At 36.0% G+C, this 24,375-nt stretch overlaps 1 protein-coding gene across 1 annotated transcript in view; it reads left to right on the top strand.

Moving 5' to 3' along the window:
- The window catches only part of LOC149802047 (alpha-1-inhibitor 3-like), a 216,046-nt gene that overhangs the window by 140,815 nt on the left and 50,856 nt on the right, over nt 1-24,375 (top strand). The window contains exons 25-29 of the mRNA XM_089956451.1: nt 2,006-2,057; nt 8,918-9,007; nt 9,963-10,139; nt 13,465-13,796; nt 15,490-15,652. Of these exons, the coding sequence (XP_089812577.1) occupies nt 2,006-2,057; nt 8,918-9,007; nt 9,963-10,139; nt 13,465-13,796; nt 15,490-15,652 (814 nt within the window). The remainder of the gene's footprint in view (nt 1-2,005; nt 2,058-8,917; nt 9,008-9,962; nt 10,140-13,464; nt 13,797-15,489; nt 15,653-24,375) is intronic.

The raw sequence follows: 24,375 nt of genomic DNA, 5'->3' as shown, positions 1-24,375 counted from the left end.
GGCAAGAGAAATGGGAGTTAATAAAAATAAAAATAAAAATAATAATAATAATAATATTAATAATATATGACTTTATTTAGAGAAGGTAATTCAGTTAGTTACAGGACTAATCTACCTTGAGGCCTTCTGTGATGTACAACATATACTGTATATACAACATGATATGAAGTATCTGACACTAAATAATTAAGTGGTTTTAAAAATCCAAGTATCAAGTCTGGAACATATGCACAGGCATCTGTGAACACATAAACATATATAAAATATTAATCTGCATTGAAAAATTCAGCCGTGAAAATAATGCAAAATTACAGAAAAGCATCCATTTGAGACAATTTGATTATGAGAAGAAGAAAAGCTAGGAGCCTGCCTTATGTCACTTGTACTGTACACTGGATTTTTGATTGCACAAACTATGATGCTGTTGTGGTCTCTCGAATTAGTCCTTGTTCCATAAGCAGCCATGACAGACGTTTATCATGATATAATTACTCTTATTTTACACTGAATTCCAACACACCAAGAATATTTTGATAATATACACAATAATGCCTCACGAGATTGAAAGTAGATTGTACTTTTCAGCCAAGAAAATTCCGCAAAGATATGACTATCTTTGATAGACGTGGATATCTGGCAACAATTCCCACCAGTGATCTACACGTTGTCCCTCCTTAAAGTTAATCAGTTTGGAGTTGTATAACTTCGAAATCATCCTGATTCCTGATTCAATTCCTTGTCTTATTTAGCACGTTAGCCGCTACTGTAAAGCTCTTTATGGCACAAAATGCTTGTCCTGGTGTTCAGTTTTCATACAGATTCATCAATTATGTTCCCATCAAATTTGCGTTCAGGGTATTTTCATTGCCGCACATTTTTCAAATGGTTATTCAATCTTTTCGTCCCGCTCGAAAATTCGAATTGCCATGTTTAGCAAACATGCTCTTTCCCATCAGTTTCTGTTACGCGACGATTCATTGGTCAATTAAAATTTTTTGACCAATCAGAAAGCTTTATACAACGATCATCTGTTCAACAATAAACGGAACAAATACTTATTTGAAAGCTCTTTGTGGAATGGGACCAGATGGAGCATTATTTAAAAAAATGTTTCGGAGACGATATTAAAAAATGGGTCCATATCGAGGAAATTCAGGTCAGGAGAAAAGCGAAATTATGTTATAAAATGGAAAACAAGATGAAAACTTGTTCGAGGGCAATTAAATCCAATTGAAGTTAAACAAAAATACAACAACAACAACAAATTTGAAAAAGAAATTTAACATGGAAAGCTGTGAAAAGAAGTTATAAATTGTGCCCAAAATAAACAATAAAATTACAGCTATCAGAAACAGGGAATATAAATGCTGCTGAAAATCATTCAAATTGTAAAAAGAAACAATAAATGTTATTATATCTTATTGATATTTTAATTGAACTGTCAGTCACAGATATTACAATCACAAAATATCACTATATTTTCAGTCATTTAACTTTACAGACACACAAAAGCCAAGTCCTAATTATGCCTTATTTAACTGATGTAAATGACTAAGTTCTTCATTCCGCCTTGATGTTGGTTAGAAAATAAACTAAGTCCAGATTCCTCCTTTCATATAATAGATGTCAGTGACTAAGTTCCTAATTCCACCTAGATGGTGGGTGGAAAATCAACTAAGTCCAAAATTATGCCTAAAGATGTATTTATAGCAGGAATTTGACAAAAGTCCATCTTAGAGTTAGATGGACTCTAGATGGATTCATCTTTGATTTCTCAAATTTTCCATGTCCGCCTTTGTATTAACCAGATTTTTAACATTTTAGGCAGATTCCGCCTGGAGTCTGCTTAAGTTCCAGGTGGAATCCGCCTAATTATTTTGTACGGGTTGTCTGTATTGATCTGACCAAAGTGAATGAATAAATGAAGTTTATTTGCTAGACTTTACAGTTGAAAATACTGTTTATCATATCTTTGATCGTGACAATTGGTTAATATTTTTTTCAGCCCGAAGGAATTCCACAAGAATACACAAAGAGTTTCTACCTGTGTCCTGAAGGTGGGTACCCTTGCAGTTTGTAAAAGCATTTATTACTGTATGTAATCACTTACAAGTTAGGTCCAACTGCAAACGCACAGACCTGGATCAACCATCGCATAATGTACTAGCAGATCAGGGTTGGTATTATTTGTTTTACTGATTATTCCTAAAAATTTGCATAGACCCAGATCTACCAGCATAGTATGAGTTGGCAGATTTGGGTCATTGCAATTTTGCAGTTGGACTTGACTTGTTAGCAAGTATATATAATAATATGTTCTTTGTTTAACTTTTATTAATGCTTTATGCATTTACATAATACTATAATTACAGTTGCATCAGTTGATAAATTAAGTGAAGATTTCCATTAGTCAGAACATAACCATGTGACCAGACCCAATTGCATTTAGTTCTATATAAACTATATGGAGAACTACTTTATACTAACTTCTATAAATAGAGTCACATGCAAAGTAACTAACATAAATACTGAACTGGAAGGCATACATACTGCATGCCTTTAAAACATAATAAAAGTGATGGATTTATATATTATTTAGAAAATTGAATAAATTGATTCGACAGAATCAAATAAAACATATTTGCTGTATTTTTTAATATAAATAATTATTTGACTAGATTTGAAAAAAGCTGGGAAACTCAAAATGTGTCAAGAACATTTGGGCTAAAGCACTTTCACTGCATCTCATTACAAATGAATTTAAAACTGTAGGTAAACATGGATAGAGGGATTGGGAGGAGGGGAGTTAAGAGACTAACATTAAAACAATTGGATTCACAGTCCTACACTGTACGATGCTGACCTTGATAGTTACGATGTGGGGGTGGGTGGGAGATCTGCTACACCCTCATCTTAACTGTCAGTGTCGATATCTTGCACTGTTTGACTATTGGACTCCTATCACTATAACCATTTACTGATAGTCTTAATTTCATTTATAAGTAGCCTAAACTAATAATCAACAGGAAAATAGAATTAAAATGCAAAAATTGGTTACACGCATGTCTGGACAATAACGATTCAGCCAAGTCACAATGAACTCATAATAGTGTCCAAGAGTCATTCGTATGTCAAATGAAACAACACATCCTTTGCTTTGAATATTGAACCTTTATTCAGATCACATATGCCAATTTAGATAAAAGATTTAAGGACCATGATGTGGAATGTTCACAACCTTAGATCACATACCATTGATAGAATTATTTGTTTGATATTGATATGGCTATTATGTTGCAGTTTTATCTGGATTTTATTAGGAATTTAATCATGGACATGTGGAGTGTATCATCTACAAATTGATCTTACTGAGCATGCCTGAGCTGCAGCCAAAGGCAAATCATTTATAAATATGAAACAAAATAGTGCCTTTAAAATGAAGTTTTGTGGTACACCTGAATTAATGGGTTAAGACTCTGAAATAATGTTCCCAATGCAGACTTGCTCCTACCTACATAATATTCAAACCTATTTATTGCTTAAAAGGAAATTTTACATTCTTTAGCTTAGATTCGAGTATTTAGTGATTTTCCAAGTTTAATGCCTTTTTTAAAGTTTAAATCAAAGGCACTTTTAAAGTCCAAATCAAAGGCTTCATTATGGTCCAAATCAAAGTCCTTTTGAAGGTCCAAATCAAAGGTCTTTTTAAAGTTCAAGAAGGGCATTATGAACACATCTCAGCCTTACAGCCTTGACATATGATTATGCCACATCAATCTCATCATGAACACATCTCAGTATTACAACCTGGACATATGTATATGCCATATCGATCTGATTACAAACACATCTCAGCCTTACAACCTTGACATAAGTATATACCATATCGATCTGATTACAAACACGTCTCAGCCTTACAACCTTGACATGAATATGCCACATCAATCTCATCACATCTTAATCTTACAACCTGGACATATGTATATGCCATATCGATCTGATTACAAACACGTCTCAGCCTTACAACCTTGACATAAGTATATACCATATCGATCTGATTACAAACACATCTCAGCCCCTAACCTTGACATATGAATATGCTACTTCAATCTCATCATGACCAAATCTTAGTCTTACAACCTGGACATATATATATGCCATATCGATCTGATTACAAACACATCTCACTATTACAACCTGGGCATTGTATATGCCATATCGATCTGATTACAAACACATCTCAGTCTTACAACCTGGACATATGTATATGCCATATCGATCTGATTAAAAACACATCTCAGCCTTACAACCTTGACATATGAATATGCCACATCAATCTCATCATCCACACATCTTAGCCATACAACCTGGACATACGTATATGCCATATCGATCTGATTACAAACACATCTCAGCCTTACAACCTTGACATATGTATATGCCACATCAATCTCATCATGAACACATCTCAGTCTTACAACCTGGACATATGTATATGCCATATCGATCTGATTACAAACACATCTCAGCCTTACAACCTGGACATACGTATATGCCATATCGATCTGATTACAAACACATCTCAGCCTTACAACCTGGACATATGTATATGCCATATTGATCTGATTACAAACACATCTCAGCCTTACAACCTGGACATATGTATATGCCATATCGATCTGATTACAAACACATCTCAGCCTTACAACCTTGATGTATGTATATGCCATATCGATCTGATTACAAACACATCTCAGCCTTACAACCTGGACATATGTATATGCCATATCGATCTGATTACAAACACATCTCAGCTTTACAACCTGGACATACGTATATGCCATATCAATCTGATTACAAACACATCTCAGCCTTACAACCTGGACATACGTATATGCCATATCGATCTGATTACAAACACATCTCAGTCTTACAACCTTGACATATGAATATGCCACATCAATCTCATCATGAACACATCTCAGTCTTACAACCTTGACATATGAATATGCCACATCAATCTCATCATGAACACATCTCAGTCTTACAACCTTGACATATGAATATGCCACATCAATCTCATCATGAACACATCTCAGTCTTACAACCATGACATGTATATGCCACATCAATCTCGTCATGAACACATCTCAGTCTCACAACCTTAACATATGAATATGCCACATGAATCTTGTCATGAACACATCTCAGTCATACAACCTGGACCTGTTTATATGCCATACTAGTCTCATTCTCAGACTGAAACTCTTAATAGGCTGTTTTGTGTCGTTATTATCATGGAATCACTAATAATAGGAAACATGTCTTTCTAAACTCTGAATGTTCTGTCATCAGTCCTTAAGAGCAAGTTTTTGTCATTGTCTTATTTATGATTCTGTAAAATCCTTCAGTTAACATCTTATGGTAGTTTATTACTGAAAGCAGTGATAACGTGTTGTCTCAAATTGAGAATATATTGATAGAATTGTTTCCTGTCTCATGTGATTGAAACTGTTATAAATCAAGGTTTGTCCACATCATTATGTTTTCATCTTTCTATATTAGGTTTTCTTGCATCTGATTGGCTGAGATTTTGTGACGTTCTAGAGATTTTATTGATCAAACTTGGTAAATAGGCCTTTGTTGTCAAGACCATGAGATTATTAGTGAAATTCAACCATATTTCTGATATGACCTCGCATCTGATTGGCTGACCTTGTCAACACATTAGCAGCTACCTTTCTTATCAGGTCATGATTAAACTTGTTCAATTGGTTTATATTATCAAGATGTTGGAGTAGTTTAGTTTGGAGCAAGATCTACGCATAATAATGAGGTAGTCTTGTATCAGATTGGTACCATTCTGGATACTGAATTTTAATTGGATTTTACTCCACTGTAAGCTTTTATTATTATTGTCCTAGACAAATTCTTTAATAAATGAGATCTGCATAGATACCGTGCATCTGATTGGCTGAGTTTGTTAAATCTCCTAAGTCTAGAGACTATTTCTTGTCCAATTTCTATAATAGTTAAATATATTTATGTCGTCAAGATTTTGGATGACGCAAGTTTCTATAATAGCTAAATATATTTATGTCATCAAGATTTTGGATGACTCAAGTTTCTATAATAGCTAAATATATTTATGTCATCAAGATTTTGGATGACTCAAGTTTCTATAACAGCTAAATATATTTATGTCATCAAGATTTTGGATGACTCAAGTTTCTATAATAGCTAAATATATTTATGTCATCAAGATTTTGGATGACTCAAGTTTCTATAATAGCTAAATATATTTATGTCATCAAGATTTTGGATGACTCAAGTTAAGAGTAAGAGACTGCATATTAATTATGCGTTTACCTTTCGAAATAATTTGCATCAGGATATAGTAAAAACAACATGATATAAAGTTAGGAGGTAGTTTGCACAGGTTGCGTTTGTTTTCAATACAAAATAATCATGCACAGTTAAATAGTCAGCTAAGTTATGTGAACAGGTAAGCAGTATCAGGACCACTTGGGCCTCTTCTTTTACACACTTGGAACATATATTTGGTGTTGTTGTCCAGCTGTCCATCAATGTCATTTCTGCACAATAACTTGAATTCTCCAACATTTGTTGATCGCTTGCACTTGTGGTAAGCAAGATGCCGATTGACTTTGGGTTCCATAGGTCAAGGTCATTGTGAATGAAAGAAGAGAAATGTTTTCCACACAGTAATGTCAGTTCCCTGTACAGACTTGGATCAAATGTGGATGGTTTCCACTTGGGGTAAGGAAAAAATCTATTGATTTTCAGGTCAAAGATCACTAACTGAAAGAAGGAAAATGGTATAGCACAATAATATTATGTCCACATGATAGATTTGGAGTAAATTTTGTATGTGGCTTGCATTTGGGGTAAAGAAACAGTCTCTCACTTTGGGAGTCAAAGGTCACTGTTACTGAAACAAACATTTAACTTCTAGACTATGCACTGTCACTGAAACCGCTGGAAAATGTATGTGTTGGTCAAACAAAGCCTATTGATTTTGGTGTTCCGAGATCAAGGTCTTTATGACTGAAAGAAGAAAAATGTTTTTTTTGCATTAATATTTTTAGTTTTTGACCAAGTATTTTGTCCAAATGTTTGTGGTAAGGTTGAACATAAGTTGTGAAAGAGGCCTATTGTTTTGGGGTCTGAAGGTCAAAGGTCAAAGATCAAGATAACTGTGACTCATAGTAAATTGGGTTCGCAGAATGACTTTGTTTTCGAGCAAGTTTCCTGACCAAACATTGTTGTTGACTTGCACTTCGTGAATAAAGAATTCCCTAAATTTGGGAATCTGAATGTCAGGGGTCATCGTCATGTTAAGTCTAATAAGAAAATAATGGTTTCTGCACATTAAGTTTAATTCACAACCACATACTTGCCCCAAAGTTCAAGGTCAGTAAAGCCCATTGGTCTGTAATGTCTGGAGTTGGACATGCCTACAGTCGACTGTTAAACAGGGAGGACCATTCAAGATACTCTTGTAAGTCTTGGAATAAATGTTTCACATATCTTTTGAGGATGATTGTGTTTAATGTTTGCTAACAATATGCAAATGAAAATACAGCAATAACACTGTTTGAACATGAGTACAACAAGTTCATGGTTACTCTAAATGAATGAATACCTGATGAAAGGTTATTGATGTACATCTCCAGACCTGCCAACTCTTATGATTTTGCTGTAAGTCTTACGAAAATAACCATTAAAATATGGACTTGCGGCATACTAGCAAAAGCTATGGAAAAATGATCATTGCCAAAAAATCAGGATAAAGGATTTTTCCATGTTTTATTTGGATCTGGGTCTGATCATAGCCAAAAAATCAGGATAAATGATTTTTCCATGTTTTATTTGGATCCTGGTCTCATCTTAGAATTAGTGAAATTAGTCAGGGAACCAGACTAACTTTACAGCAGCACCCCAGATGCTTTAAACTGTACCTATTTATTAATGCGAAGTGTTTGCATGATCAAGCTGTTGATTATAGAATTTTTTTTACAATGGCATCCAGAAGTGATGCATATACAATACGAAAGGAAAAATAAGCTTCTAAAAAGTGGTAATAATCAACACAGAAGAATAAAGAAGAGTATTCAGATTCTTGTGAATGAAATCTGGAAAGGACACAATTACGTTTATTGGACATCACATGCCAATTTGAGTATGTCTCGTGGCGGGAAATATGATTGCCATCGTCATGCGACCCAGGCACTTGATTCTGTGGAAACTAATGCGTATAGTCACTATAGGATTATACGCATTAGTTTCCACAGAATCAAGTGCCTGTGTCATGCAAAATGGAAAAGAATTTCCAAGAATCATGTCAAGTTGAGAGATATCAACAAGCCATTGAGCTGCATAGGATTTGGAACTAGAGTTTGTGCAACTGTACTAGCGGTAAATAAAGTTTACCTGTACTTTACAAACTTTTAAATTGAACATAATGTTTATCATCAATGCGTCAAACTTTTAATTATGTTTTCCAGCTTTACAATAGCAGTTATTGATATTTTGTTACACCTTACTGAAAAAAATAAACTGCTTTACTGAGACGGACTCGTCAGGGTTGGCAGGTCTCAAACTGACTTATAAATCAAGTCCAACTATAAACTTCAGAGACCCAGATCTACTGTTGTATTATGTGCTGGATGACCTGGGTCTCTGCAGTTTGTTAGGAGTAATCAGTAGAACAAACAACTTGACTTAAGTATTACTATATAAAGAATTACATACAATATCATTTCATTTTTACAATTTCATGGGTACATTTTTCATTTAAAATGAAAAATATGACTCAGTTTATGAAGTCTATATCTTAAAATTCAGGTGTTTGTTTCTTGGATTTGCAAACAAAAATATTTTTATACATGTACAGGTAGCTTGTTAAGCCAGGTCATCGATCTTCATGTTGCTGATAGTGAGGAACTAGTTCCCGACTCTAAAAGGGCTAAAGTCAATGTCATAGGTAAGCCTTGCTAATGTTCTCTTCAATTTAACTGTATATCATATTTATGTTGTATAAACTAATAGTGTCTCCAGGATACACAGTCTATTCTATACAAAAAATTGTAGGTTATCCAGGCAATCAGTTACATGGACAAAATCCATGTCTCCAATGGATTTGAAAAATTATAGCATTCTACTGTGCTGCCATTAGGTGAAAACCAAAAATAATTTCTTTTTCTCCACCTTAAACAGAGAGTAATGGAATACAGCACATTGCAGAATTTACAACATCAGGTTCACAATCATTAAGTGAAAGTAAGACACGTAAACTAGTTAAAGTATATGCTGAATATAAATAATTTGTCATAATATTTTGTGTTTTTACTTTGGTTCAAATCCACATGGATTTTGCCCTTTGTGACAAGAATTGTGACCAGCTGTTGAACCAGGTTAGAAGCAAAAATGGATCTTTTTCATACAGTATTCTGTAATTATGGCATGTAATATATAGATTACACTTTTAATGCCCAAATTAAGCTTCCTGCCACTTATATTACAATAATTATGCTTATACCTCTTGGGGTGTGTGTGGCATGTATGTGTTACCATAAAAGGGAGATTATGTTGGTTATAAAATTGGTAAATAGTGTCTCAGCACATGTAACTTTATCCACATTTGATGCAGATTCGGCCAGTATGGATTTCAGTGTGGCTTATTTAATGGTTAATATGGTTTTATAAGATGGGGTTACTGTATGATGTCATTCGTGTCACCAAAACTGATTTTCAGTTAAGATTTACAGGAAGAGCAAAATGCGTATTCATGTCTATTTGAACTTGATTAAAAGCATTGAAATTCCTGTTTCCATCCATCACTGATTTCAGTGTAATATCTCCCTTATGCTTAAGCAGATGTTTACACACTGCAAACCATTACTGTCTCAGTACTCAAATTTGTACTTAAATGTTTTCAGGTGACATAATGGGTCCAACTCTGTCAAACCTGAAGGACCTATTAAAGATGCCATATGGATGTGGTGAGCAGAATATGGCATCCTGGTCCCCAAATATCTACGTTCTGCAGTATCTTACTAATACCAACCAGCTCACAGATGCAATCCAGGATGAGGCTAAAGGATACATGAGAATTGGTGAGTCTTAACACTGTTAATGTCTTGTTACATATCAGTCTTAACAATGTTAATGTCTTGTTATATATCAGTCTTAACAATGTTAATGTCTTCTTTTATGTAAGTCTTAACAATGTTAATGTCTTGTTGTATATCAGTCTTAACAATGTTAATGTTTTGTATATCAGTCGTAACAATGTTAATGTCTTGTTACAGATCAGTCTTAACAATGTTAATGTCTTCTTTTATGGAAGTCTTAACAATGTTAATGTCTTGTTGTACATCAGTCTTAACAATGTTAATGTCTTGTTGTATATTAGTCTTAACAATGTTAATGTCTTATTTTATGTGAGTCTTAACAATGTTAATGTCTTGTTGTATATCAGTCTTAACAAACAATGTTAATGTCTTGTTATATATCAATCTTAACAATGTTAATGTCTTGTTATATATCAGTCTTAACAATGTTAATGTCTTCTTTTATGTAAGTCTTAACAATGTTAATGTCTTGTTATATATCAATCTTAACAATGTTAATGTCTTGTTATATATCAGTCTTAACAATGTTAATGTCTTGTTACATGTCATTTTTAACAATTTGAGTAATAGGGAAATCCCATTTGAAGGTCATAATTTGTGTCATAGGGAAATCCCATCTGATTGTCAGAAGAGGTATTATAGGGAAAATTTCATCTGAGGTTCAAAATTTATGGGCAGAATGATCCTTTGCTGAGTTCTTGCCTACAATTATGATCCTAAAATAAGGATTTTACTGTCACACACCAACAAATGTAATGGATCTCAAGTAGGGATTTCACTGTCATGCACCAACAGATGAAATGGACCACAAGTAAGGATTTCACTGTCACGCACCAACAAATATGATGGATCCCAAGTAGGGATTTCACTGTCACACACCAACAAATGTAACAGATCTCAAGTAGGGATTTCACTGTCACACACCAACCAATGATAGGGATTTCACTGTTATATTTTTAGGCTCTTACAAAACTATATAAAAGAGTGAAGACAACAAACTTTGTAAAATTTAACAAATAATTTATTTACCTTGAAAAACAATGTAAAAATGAGAAAAGAAACTTGTGATTTTATTAATCAAATACAGAATTAATCCAAGAATTAAAAAATAGACTCATATTATTAAAAAGTCCTAAATGAAACTGAGTTTTACTCCCGCTGAAATCCCAAATGGAAGATGATGATGTCTGTTGTACCCTGTGAAGTGCTGCAGTGTCAACAGTCTCTTGTTGAATCAAAGCAAAAATTAAAGTTTTTGAATTCTGTATGAATTTTGATAAATGTCCTTATCCAAGAATTACTTTAGAGCACTAGTATTTCCAGGGAAAACAACTACTTGAAATCTAAATAATTTGAAGAAAATAAAATAATTAGCCCAAACTGGACACAACATAAAACAATTTGACTTCTCAAGTGTTAAGGCACGAATGACTATTCTTTCTCAAAACATCAGTAATAAGTCTAACTACAGTGCAAAACAGATGCCCGGATGAAGGTCACATGATCATCTTTGTACAACAAAATAGAAGCTTTTTACATGCCTCACATCACTATGGCCTTAACTGAAATCAATGGTTCTATTCTGGGAAAGAATTTTTTAAAAATTAAAAATGTTTGTTTACCAAAACTGCCACTGTTTCTGAATCAAGGTCAGGAACTAGGTCGGCATTAATGTCTCAGTAAAGTTGTTTACATCAAAAATAAATAAAAATATGTCAGAACTGAACTCTATTCTAGACAATATAAAATCCAATAAACAAAGTTACATTACAGTAGCAAGTAATAGAATTAAACAAATTAAAAACTAACAAACAAATAATTAAGTTAAATATACATAACAACAAATGGTAGGGATTACACTGTCAGATACCATCAAATGTGATGGATCACAAGTAGGGATTTCACTGTCACACACCAGGAAATGTGATAGATCCCAAATAAGGACTTCAGTGTCACACACCAAAAAATGTGATGGATCCCAAGTAAGGATTTCACTGTCACACACCAACAAATGTGATGGATCCCAAGTAGGGATGTTGCTGTCACACACCAACAAAAGTGATGGATCCCAAATAAGGACTTCAGTGTCACACACCAAGAAATGTAATGGATCCCAAGTAGGGATTTCAATGTCACACACCAAGGAAATGTGGTGGATCCCAAGCAGGGATTTCACTGTTACACACCAAGAAATGTGATAGATCCCAAATAGGGATTTCACTGTCACACACCAAGAAATGTGATGGATCTTAAAAAAAGACTTCACTGTCACACACCAAGAAATTTGATGGATCACAATTAGGGATTTCACTGTTACACACCAAGAAATGTGATGGATCACAATTAAGGACTTCACTAACACATGCCAAGAAATGTGATTGAACCCAAGTAAGGATTTCACTGTCACACACTAACAAATGTGATCGATTTTTAACATGGATTTCAGTGTCATACACCAACAAATGTGATAGATTATTTTCCTCAAATTTTTAGCCAGAGAAAGAATGGTGGATCGTCAGTATAAATCTTGCTGTAGAAATCCTGCCTTTTTCAAAGATTTTACAACATTCAATAGAGTTTGAAAGTGTAGTTGCAGCAAAATATTTTCTTTAAACAAGTATTACTATTTTTTTGCCAGCAGAATTTATCTTTCCATATTAAAACTGCTTGAAAAATTTCAGGAATTCATGACATCATGATCAGAAGCATATTCATGTCATCTTGAGAGTCACTGAGTGCAGTCACATGGGCTAGGCATATCCCTCATGGTAATTGCAAACTGTATCACACATGCATAGGAATGAGAGAAAAGGATTTTAAACGTGTGTTCCACTTGTAAAATCTCTGTCTGCACTAATACAAGATGTGAGAATATGTTATCCTGCTCATCCCGATGTGTGTTTATGTATGCATATGTTATGTAAAGTATGTAGATGATGATGCTTGGCTACATACTTCTTGTTCTTTTGTTACTAGCCCATTTTTCATCCCCATGCTTTTTGAATGGCCCACTTTTTATCCCCATCTTGTTTTAGAAGATACATGAATATTGTGATTACCCCAGTCTGTCCATCCATCAGTCATGCTAACTCTTTCAACATTTTTGGATTATATGTACCAAACTTCATGGAATAATTCCCCAAATGAGGTATACTTGTATGACACATTTTTATGTCAATTTTATATGCACACTCAACTGTTGGATATCCCTCGATATAAAAGTGAGGATGGCATGGTATTTATATTCTGCTACAATATTTCTAGGTTTTACCAAGAATTGTATGACTTAATTTTTTACTTTCAACAGGATACCAGCGCCAGCTGAAGTACAGGCATCATGATGGTTCTTACAGTGCCTGGGGGGACAACAAGTATCGGAACAGTACAGGAAGTACTTGGTTAACTGCTTTTGTTGTCAAATCCATGGCCCAGTCACGGGCATTCATCGATATTGACAGCACTGATCTTGACTTCAGCATGCAGTGGCTTCTTTATCACCAGAGAGAAGATGGCTGTATCGAGAGCGTGGGTCAGGTGTTCAGCAATTACCTGAAAGGAGGTCTGGCAGATGGCGAGAATGTTGGAGGATTGACAGCTTTTGCATTGATTGCACTGCTAGAGGCTGGAATTGACAAAAATGTAAGTGATAGATATACTAATCCTTTGAAGAAAAGTACAAGGTTGTTTGAACAGATGGCTGGGGAGGTCATGGCCAAATGTTGTAGATCTAATGTCATGTGTATAATGCTATGATTTCATATGTCTGTCCAACAATCTGTCAGTGTTTGCTTTCTGTGTAATAACTTTAGCTTTAGATTCTGGACTGTGACAACATTTTGTGGATGGCTTGCACATGTAACAAAGAAGTCAAGCCTATTGATTTTAGTGTCAGTGTTCACAGTTCAATGTTAATGTAACTGTTTCTGCACACGAACATTAGTTCTACATTACAGACCTATACCAAACTTTTTGAATGACTTGTACTTAAGGTAAGAAATTTAACAATGACCCATACAGTTGGTTATTTAAACCATATTTTGTCAGTAAAATTCACAATTTGTTTATCTTTTGGGTAAAGTTGGGACCTGTTGGTTGGAGTATTGCCGAGTTTACAACATGATACGCCATTGCACCAGTGACCTTGTTTTTCATTTTAGCACATGAAAGTTACTATTATGGTGCCCACATAAAAAAGACCCAAGAATTGTTTTTAAAAATATTGTTACTTTAGAGATTGACTGAATTAAGATTATACCAAGCTTGCTAAACTGAGTGCACTCATTGCCAAAGAAGTATGAAACAATCAATTTCATTGGCAGACAGCAATATCATACTGATTTGGGCACTAGTCAAAAGCACATGGTCAACGAACATTGATAGAAAAAGTAAATCTTTAACAAAATGACTGCTGCATTGCATTTATTTCCAGATTTGTGTACAGAAAGGATAAAATAGAGACTCAAAAGTCCAAAATAAATTCTGTAGTAAAGTGGTTAATCAAGTATGATTACAATTGAAGTTTGTAATACTTTCAGCAGGGGAGACTAGTAATAATCACACATGATCAGATCATAGGTTTATTCATTTCTGCAATAAATATTCTCTTTTCCAAACTTTTTAACTTTGAATTAGACGTCACTGAGTGAGACTGTTGCACAGTTTTCTACAGCTTCCTTGTCCACTAGAATGTCCTGAATATTGTAGTAGACAAGGAAATTGTAAATAATCATGTTATAATCTGACCATACAATGAATGATTCAAGCATACCATGCTGGGAAAGTGAATATTTATTGCAGAAAATAATACATTCATGGCACAAGTGCCTGTGATGATGAAATGTGTTCAGATTTGTTGAATGAACAAAACACAGGTCAGAATATTTGTTCAGAATGAGCAGACTTTTTTTACCCAGTCCCATCGGGCCTCACATTTTCCATTTTTGGAATAAACATCAGTGTTTAAAGGTAAATGTCAGTGTTATCCAGAGTCATCCATGCTGGTTGCTATATCCAGATCCACTTAATTTTTATAAGTTTCCCCTGTCCCTGAGCAGCTGTACTAGATATTAAAAACAACATTGTCATGTCTGCACTAGCAATGTTTTCTCTGAAATTAAAATTGTTTTGAAAATGGTACCCAACAAAATGAGAAAAAAGAGGGACCAGTAAAATTTCTTTATGTAAAGAAATTTCTTTTAGAAATAAGTAAACATTCTTGTATTATTGTTAAGATTTAAATATTGTAGATTACTTAATCTGAAAATTGTACAAATCCAATGTCATCCAACATTGATTATGTAGTAGATCTTTCCTTTTGTGTCCTATTTTCTAGTTTCCAGGTGTTGCTGATGGCTTCACATGTTTGGATAAGCAGCAAACAAATGCAGACACATATACATTAGCTGTCATGGCCTATGCTTACACCCTGTACAATGTCGACAGCCCCAAACGTGGAAAAATTATGGCTGAACTGGAAGCCAGGTCAAAGATGCCAAGTGAGTGAAAACTTGATTCATGTGATTGGATTTTATTTGGCAAATTGTTTACTGCTCAGAAAGCTTTATCTAAATAATGCATAAATTGCAGATTTAAGTAACAACTCATGGGTGGAAAAATAGTTGTCATCTGTCACAAGTTTACATTCTAATGAAATTCAGATTCATTTACCTGGCTTAAATAAATGAATGTTTACATTCATGCCATTTACCATGAATTCTTTGTTATTCACATGGTACCAGTTTGTTTTACATACTTGGTATCTGAATGTTGAAATTCATACCGTTCACTATAATTAAAGGGCCACCAGTGTTTGTAGATTTTTTTTTGCATTTACTATGAATTCTGTGTTGTCTTCTTCAAATATGTTACTCAATCATAATACCTTGCAAATCCAGCCCTCCCAGAGTAAAATTATTACCACAAAAGCTAAAGGTTATCTGCCCATGTAGGTGGCAGTTAGATAGAGTGTTCTCCACCCAGATACCAGGATTGACACCAAATCCCATGAAATCGCCCATCACTACATCTGCTTGTGCCAAGTAGCACACACTTTACAGACAGAGAGGCCTCTCAAAATCTATACAAGCAGTTTGGAAGTTTTCTACCTCAAACAAGATTGAGGAATTTCATGTTCAAAGGGAAGTATACTCCATCTAGAAATTTCCAACTTTTCTGTTCTTCCTATTTCTGATAACTTAGTTTTGTAACTTTCTACGTTATCACTTTGCCATCTTCACACACTTACCTGCCTTTGGTACATACTTGCATTGGTTGTGATGCGTATCTTGGGTATTGTGGCACTATGTCCCCTCACATTGTTAGTACTGTATTAAAAATGGCTAGCCCTGTGTGTGATATAGAAGACTCATTTAGTATTGCTGTATAATTTCTGCTGACTCAGGATACCTGTAGTTAAGTTTCTTGCCTTAATGTCTGATTCATTGTTGTATATGTGATTTATTATTATTGAAGAACATCAACGGGCCTTTTCCAACAGGTAACATTGTCTCATGATGAAAACTGTAGTGTCTACTTCATAAGTATCAATAATGATGCTTCAGTTCCTTTTTTATTTGCAGTTTTTTTTTGTAATATAAAATACACGTTTATATTAAAGCTTTTGCTGTGGTCGCATTATAAATATTGATAAGCTTTCTATATATGGTTTGCTTAAAAGTGTCCAGCTTATACATATAGTACATTATTAGTAACACTGCAATGATTTTACTTGTAAAGGCAGTCAAAAATTGACCTGCCTATGAGTAAGTTGCTGCTCTAATAGATTATCAGGCTTCTACTTCATACATGTAGTTATTAGAAGTGATGGTTTTATAATTTTACCTGTATAGGCAGTCAGAATTGACCTTCATACATGTTATAGTTACTCAAATTATGCTTTAGCGTCCACTTTGTAAGTATTAATAGCCATGCTCTAATTTTCTACCTATACAGGCCATGTGTGCCTATTTACAGATATTTATTGTAGTGGATAACTGCACTTAAAAGTTCATAAAGCAGGACACACACCGCTATGTGTATATATTGTTAGTTTTATTTTGTATTACAGATTTATACTATTGGCAAGACTAGTCTGACAACCACTTAACATGTGCAGTATTCTCTTGCTGTCATTCCTTTGCCAGAACTGCAAATTATGGACAGAAGTCAATGGACAGTAATTCTTCAGGTACTTTGGGGAAGGTGCAGAAGCGTAGCTTGAAGACTGAAAACATGCAAGCAAGGTTTTGAAACCATATCATGGAGCAAACTGGAGAGCAACAACAGCCTTTGTTAAAGTCTAGCTTATCTGAATTTCAAACCAGCCATGTGGATGAATATCTCATACCCCATCACAGTATCAAGAACAAGACAATGTCATACCAGCCATGTGGATGAATATCCCATACCCCATCACAGTACATGTATCAAGAACAAGACAATGCCAAACCAGCCATGTGGATGAATATCCCATACGCCATCACAGTATCAAGAACAAGACAATGTCATACCAGCCATGTGGATGAATATCCCATACCCCATCACAGTATCAAGAACAAGACAATGTCATACCAGCCATGTGGATAAATATCCCATACCTCATCGCAGTATCAAGAACAAGACAATGTCATACCAGCTATGTGGATGAATATCCCATACCCCATCACAGTACATGTATCAAGAACAAGACAATGTCATACCAGCCATGTGGATGAATATCCCATACCCCATCACAGTATCAAGAACAAGACAATGTCATACCAGCCATGATGGCCATGTTTCTTTTTGTCTGGATTCGGCCATATAACACTGATCACACCGGGCCATTACCACAATGGATCATCCAGTATCTGCCATTAGAAAATGAACTTGTCTATTTCCATGACTGGTAGAATGCTGCTAGGCACTTCCTGCATACAATGTGTAGTTTAGTGCCACAATGCCCAAGAAACCATTTCATGAAACCAGTTATACAGCAGACTAACCTGCATAGTGCTGCTAAACACTTCCTGTGGATGATGCCCAGTCTGTACAGGCACTCTCATGGATCAGTCTAACCCACATAGTGCTTCCAGACACTTCTGTGGACAATGTCCAGTTTATGTTGGCACTGTCATGGATCATCTAACCTACCTGCAAAATACCTCTAGACACTTACGGTGTATGATATCCATCTCAGTGCCTCAGTTGCTACAATGTCTCTTCACTTGCCCTCAAGCCTCTGCCACCTAAAGGGAGTCTCTTCTTGGCACAAAACTGGAAATAATGGGATCTTACTCATAATGTGCTGCCATCCTCGACATTCTTCTCCAACTACATCACAGGTGGCACAAGAGACATTGGGGGATCCAAGAGGCTGAGTGGTCCAGAGTGCACACTGTTCAAGATCACTACCAGCTCCCTTCTGTCTGCATGGATTTGAGTCCTGGGCTTGGCTGATGTGAGTATGTGAGAAAGCTAGTGAATAGCTTCTTGTGGGTTGGTGGTTCTTCCCAGGGTTTTCCCATGTCCCATCTTATGCTGTAAACTGGCATTAAACCCCGTAACAATAATAACAACAACAGAGACATAAACTTGACTGCCTTAATCCAAAACTGATAAAAACTGTCCCTCAAGTTCCCTCATCATTATTAGCTCTTACGGTGATGAGGCTGGGACTGAGAAAGTTTTCCACCTACTCCCATCAGAGTTCTGTCCTCCTCATTCCTCTACATCACCTGCAGGGTCCAGAGTTCTGGCATAATGTGATCATTGTATACGGAAGAATCTACTTGCAATTGCTTCCAGAATCTGACAGAGTTACGAACATTTTGGAACTGCTTACATCAATAATTTCAAGTTCCAAATGCCTAAAAAACATTTCTCGCAATACCTTCCCTGTTTTCAATTTGGATACCCATGAATCGATTTGTAATGTCGTGACCATGGTATCAACACTGCATCTAATATTTATGTCAGTCTTCAATAGGTGGACCACAGCTTACCTTCTCCCACCCTGGATCTCACTGGAAATATGTGGGAGTATGTTTACAGAATAGCCCACTTTATAACATAGTGGCCCACTTCATAACATAGTGGCCCTCTTTATAACATAGTGGCCCACTTTATAACATAGTGGCCCATTTTATAACATAGTGGCCCACTTCATAACATAGTGGCCCAACATGCTATAGCCATAACAGCAGGTATTGACAACAGGTGGAGTGAGATGCAATGCTTTCTATCTCCACCATTCTTAAAGATGATCATAGACCAAGCTTTGCTTTCGGCCTTCATCATCTCATCACTTCTTTAATGATCATGTTGACAGAATTTGCAACAAGCCACAAACATTATTGATCATGTTGACAGAATTTGGTAATCAGATATTGGTAATATCTGTCTATTCTAGAGATTTGAATGCCATCTACAGGAATATCTGTCTTTTCTAGACACTGATCTGACTGCGATCTACAGGAATATCTGTCTATTCTAAACACTGATCTGAATGCCATCTACAGGAATATCTGTCTATTCTAGACACTGATCTGAATGTCTTCTACAGGAATATCTGTCTATTCTAGACACTGATCTGAATGTCATCTACAGGAATATCTATTCTAGACACTGATCTGAATGTCATCTACAGGAATATCTGTCTTTTCTAGACACTGATCTGAATGTCATCTACAGGAATATCTGTCTTTTCTAGACACTGATCTGAATACCATCTACAGGAATATCTGTCTATTCTAGACACTGATCTGAATGCCATCAACAGGAATATCTGTCTTTTCTAGACACTGATCTGAATGTCATCTACAGGAATATCTGTCTTTTCTAGACACTGATCTGAATGCCATCTACAGGAATATCTGTCTATTCTAGACACTGATCTGAATGTCATCTACAGGAATATCTGTCTGTTCTAGACACTGATCTGAATGCCATCAACAGGAATATCCGTCTATTCTAAACACTTATCTGAATGTCATCTACAGGACCCAGTGCATGCTTTGAAGTGGTATTTCAGGAATACCAGGCCATTGCATGAGGGGAGATTATGCCTCATTTTGTTAGTCTATTTGATAAATGTCCATCTGCCAGAAAATACAGCCTTACATTAAGTATTAGAGTCACAAACAGATTATGAAATTATTTATGTTAGAAAAATGCATGTATTGTTTAATCTGCCTAATCCATGAAGGAACTTTCCATTGGCAAAATCAGATCTAAAATCATCCATGAAGGAACTTTCCATTGCCAAAATCATCACTAAAGTCATCCATGATGGAACTTTCCATTGCCAAAATCATCTCTAAAATCATCCATGATGGAACTTTCCATTGCCAAAATCATCGCTAAAGTCATCCATGATGGAACTTTCCATTGTCAAAATCATCTCTAAAATCATCCATGATGGAACTTTCCATAGCCAAAATCATCTCTAACATCATCCATGATGGAACTTTCCATTGCCAAAATCATCTCTAACATCATCCATGATGGAACTTTCCATAGCCAAAATCATCTCTAAAATCATCCATGAAGAGCCTTTAGGCTGGCCACAGAAGAGACCTTGAAGTTGTTGTTGTTCTAGGGTTTAACGCCATTTTTCAGCACAAGATAGGTTATACATGGCGGCCAGTTTAATTGGTGGAGGAAGAACCCTGGAAAACCCAGGAAAGAACCCACCGACCCATGAGAAGCTACTGGCAGGCTTTCCCATGTACCCACGCTAGCTGAGCCTTGGACTCAAACCCACGCAGACAGAGGTGAGATGGCAGTGATCCAGAACAGTGAGCCTTTAGACCACTTGGCCACTCGGGGCCCCAGACCTTGAAGTACTCACTCTGAGGATACATCACAAGAAGAGACTTGAAATATTCACTCTGAGGATACATCACAAGAAGAGACTTGAAGTACTCACTCTGAGGATACATCACAATAAGAGGCTTGAAGTACTCACTCTGAAGATACATCACAATAAGAGGCTTGCAGTACTCACTCTGAGGATACATCACAAGAAGAGACTTGAAGTGCTCACTCTGAGGATACATCTCAAAAAGAGAGCTTGAAGTACTCACTCTGAGGATACATCACAAGAAGAGACTTTGAAGTACTCACTCTGAGGATACATCACAATAAGAGATCTTGAAGTACTCACTCTGAGGATACATCGCAAGAAGTGACTTGGAATATTCAATCTGAGGATACATCACAAGAAGAGACTTGAAGTACTTGCTGAGAATACATCACAAGAAGAGACTTGAAGTGCTCACTCTGAGGATACATCACAAAAAGAGAGCCTGAAGTACTCACTCTGATGATACATCACAAGAAGAGACTTGAAGTGCTCACTCTGAGGATACATCACAAAAAAGAGAGCTTGAAGTACTCCCTCTGAGGATACATCACAAGAAGAGACTTGAAGTGCTCACTCTGAGGATACATCACAAAAAGAGAGCTTGAAGTACTCACTCTGAGGATACATCACAAGAAGATACCTTGAAGTACTCATTCTGAGGATAAATCACAATAAGAGATCTTGAAGTACTCACTCTGAGGATACATCACAAGAAGTGACTTGAAATATTCAATCTGAGAATACATCACAAGAAGAGACTTGAAGTGCTCACTCTGAGGATACATCACAAAAAGAGATCGTACAGTACTCACTCTGAGGAGACATCACAAGAGACTTGAAGTACTCACTCTGAGGATACATCACAAAAAGAGAGCTTGAAGTACTCACTCTGAGGATACATCACAAGAAGAGATCTTGAAGTACTCACTCTGAGGATACAGCACAAGAAGAGATTTGAAGTACCCACTGAGGATACAGCAGAAAAAGAGACTTGAAGTACTGACTTTGAGGATACATCACAAGAAGAGCCCTTGAAGTACTCACTCTGAGGATACATTACAAGATACCTTGAAGTACTCACTCTGAGGATACATTGCAAGAAGATAATTGAACACAAAAAGAGATCTTGCAGTACTCACTCTGAGGATACATCACAAAAAGAGATCTTGAAGTACTCACTCTGAGGATACATCACAAAAAGAGACCTTGAATTACTCACTCTGAGGATACGTCAGAAGAAGAGACCTTGAAGTACTCATTCTGAGGATACATCACAAGAAGAGACCTTGAAGTGCTCACTCTGAGGATACATCACAAAAAGAGATCTTGCAGTACTCACTCTGAGGATACATCACAAAAAGAGATCTTGCAGTACTCACTCTGAGGATACATCACAAAAAGAGACATTGAAGTACTTATTCTGAGTATACATCACAAAAAGACCTTGAAGTATTCACTCTGAGGTTACATCACAAAAAGAGACCTTGAAGTACTCACTCTGATGATACATCATAAGTGGCCTTGAAGTACTCACTCTGAGGATACATCACAAAAAGACCTTGATGGACTCACTATGAGGATAAATGACATGAAGAGACCTTGAAGTACTCACTCTGAGGATACATCACAAAAATAGACCTTGAAGTGCTCACTCTGAGGATACATCACAAGAGACTTGAAGTACTCACTCTGAGGATACATCACAAAAAGAGGCCTTGAAGTACTCACTCTGAAGATACATCACAAAAAGAGACTTTGAGGTACTCACTCTGAGGATACATCACAAAACGATTTGCCCATAAAGGAAGTTGTTCTCCATGATGAGCCAGATTATATTTGACCTGAAATGTTAGGTGTCAATTCTCCCTTCTTTTTTAAATATAGGATGGATATACCAAGGAAATAAAGGTTGGGCTTGAAAATATAATGTGTAATTCTCCATCTAATACATTACCCGATCATATTAGCATTAAGAAATTACCATCTGCTACCTTTGAAACCAGCCCTCTCTGAAAATCATCTTTCAGTCTATATAACATAGATGAAAGGAAGTAACTTTTGCTGATTAACTCCCCTTTATAACTTCAAGGTCGACAACAGTAGCCCAAATGTAACCTATTTTAACTTTTGCTTGCTACTGTCAGCAGTGTCCTCATGATATCCATCTAAAATTTATACTTAATTCATCCATCCACGTTTTCTTTTCAGCGGTGTAGTTAGTCAAAATGTTGGTATTTGTTGTACATGTAATATTTTTCGATTTCCTGTGAATTTGTTTGCATTTATAATACCATTTGTTATTGTCCATGTGATATCAATTGGCAATGTGCAATTTTCACCACTGGAATTGTGTGATATATTTCATTATTGCATTTTAGTCATCTGTTTAACATGAGTTCTCCTTTATTCCAACAATTTATACATTTGTGGTCTGTGCTTGTTTGTTTGTTATTCTCTTTTCATTACAGAGATTTCAACTAAATGTAAAAAGTGCAAATGATTCTAGGTTGTTAAGGACAAACATAAAATATGTTTGCTATGCACTAAGTGCTCATCCTCACACATGTAATGTGCGTGCATCTTGGACAGATGACATTTGGTCTTATGTTTTAAAAGGCAAGAAAAGGGCTGCAAAAATCTAGCATGATAAAAATCGTCAGAACAGGAAGTTGTAAGCTTCCACCCCACTTCTGAATTGTTGATGAGTTCTATGAGGGATGGTGAGACCCCCAATGAAGATGGCATCTGTGATTTCAGACCCAGTTGATGCCTCAGCAATTGATTGCACTCAAATATTGGAATCACAGATGATTCATATTCTGTAGCAGGCATTATCGTCAAAGATGTTGACGAATGAATTTCACAACCCACTGGGTATAAGTCCTTGACCCTGCCCATGCAAGGTTTTGGAAATATGGAAGCCACAGATGTGTGATTACCATTCGACTTCACCTGGCTGGACCATTCTGCAAGTCATTTAATTTTGTCCACTCTCTGCTGTCCTGGCTGCCAACCAACCAGTCTGGCTATCCAGACAATCCACATATGGTTTAGCAGTCATTTTTCTGTCATCTTGGACTCACAAGAAGACTGGCTGGCAAGCTGACCATGTCTCTCAACAGCACCATGAATGATGGCACAATGCCAAGCAAACCACTTAATCAGTTGCCCAGCCAGACCTGCCATCTGTTTTACATGGCAGCTGAACAACTTTTGGTGCTGGATATAATGCATCCACTACTGGTTGCATATCCAACAGGAAAAATGTTGTCATATGCTTCTGATACATCAGCATCATTACCTATGAAACAGTGTACAACTCGAAGATGGGGTTGAGATGGATATTTCTGAACATTATGATCATGGAAGAGACAG

Source organism: Sinohyriopsis cumingii, chromosome 4, assembly GCF_028554795.1.
Source record: "Sinohyriopsis cumingii isolate HCF-2022 chromosome 4, ASM2855479v2, whole genome shotgun sequence".
Classification (NCBI taxonomy): Eukaryota; Metazoa; Mollusca; class Bivalvia; order Unionida; family Unionidae; genus Sinohyriopsis; species Sinohyriopsis cumingii.
Note: the sequence above shows the minus strand (reverse complement) of the source record. Positions and strands in the feature narration are given on the sequence as shown.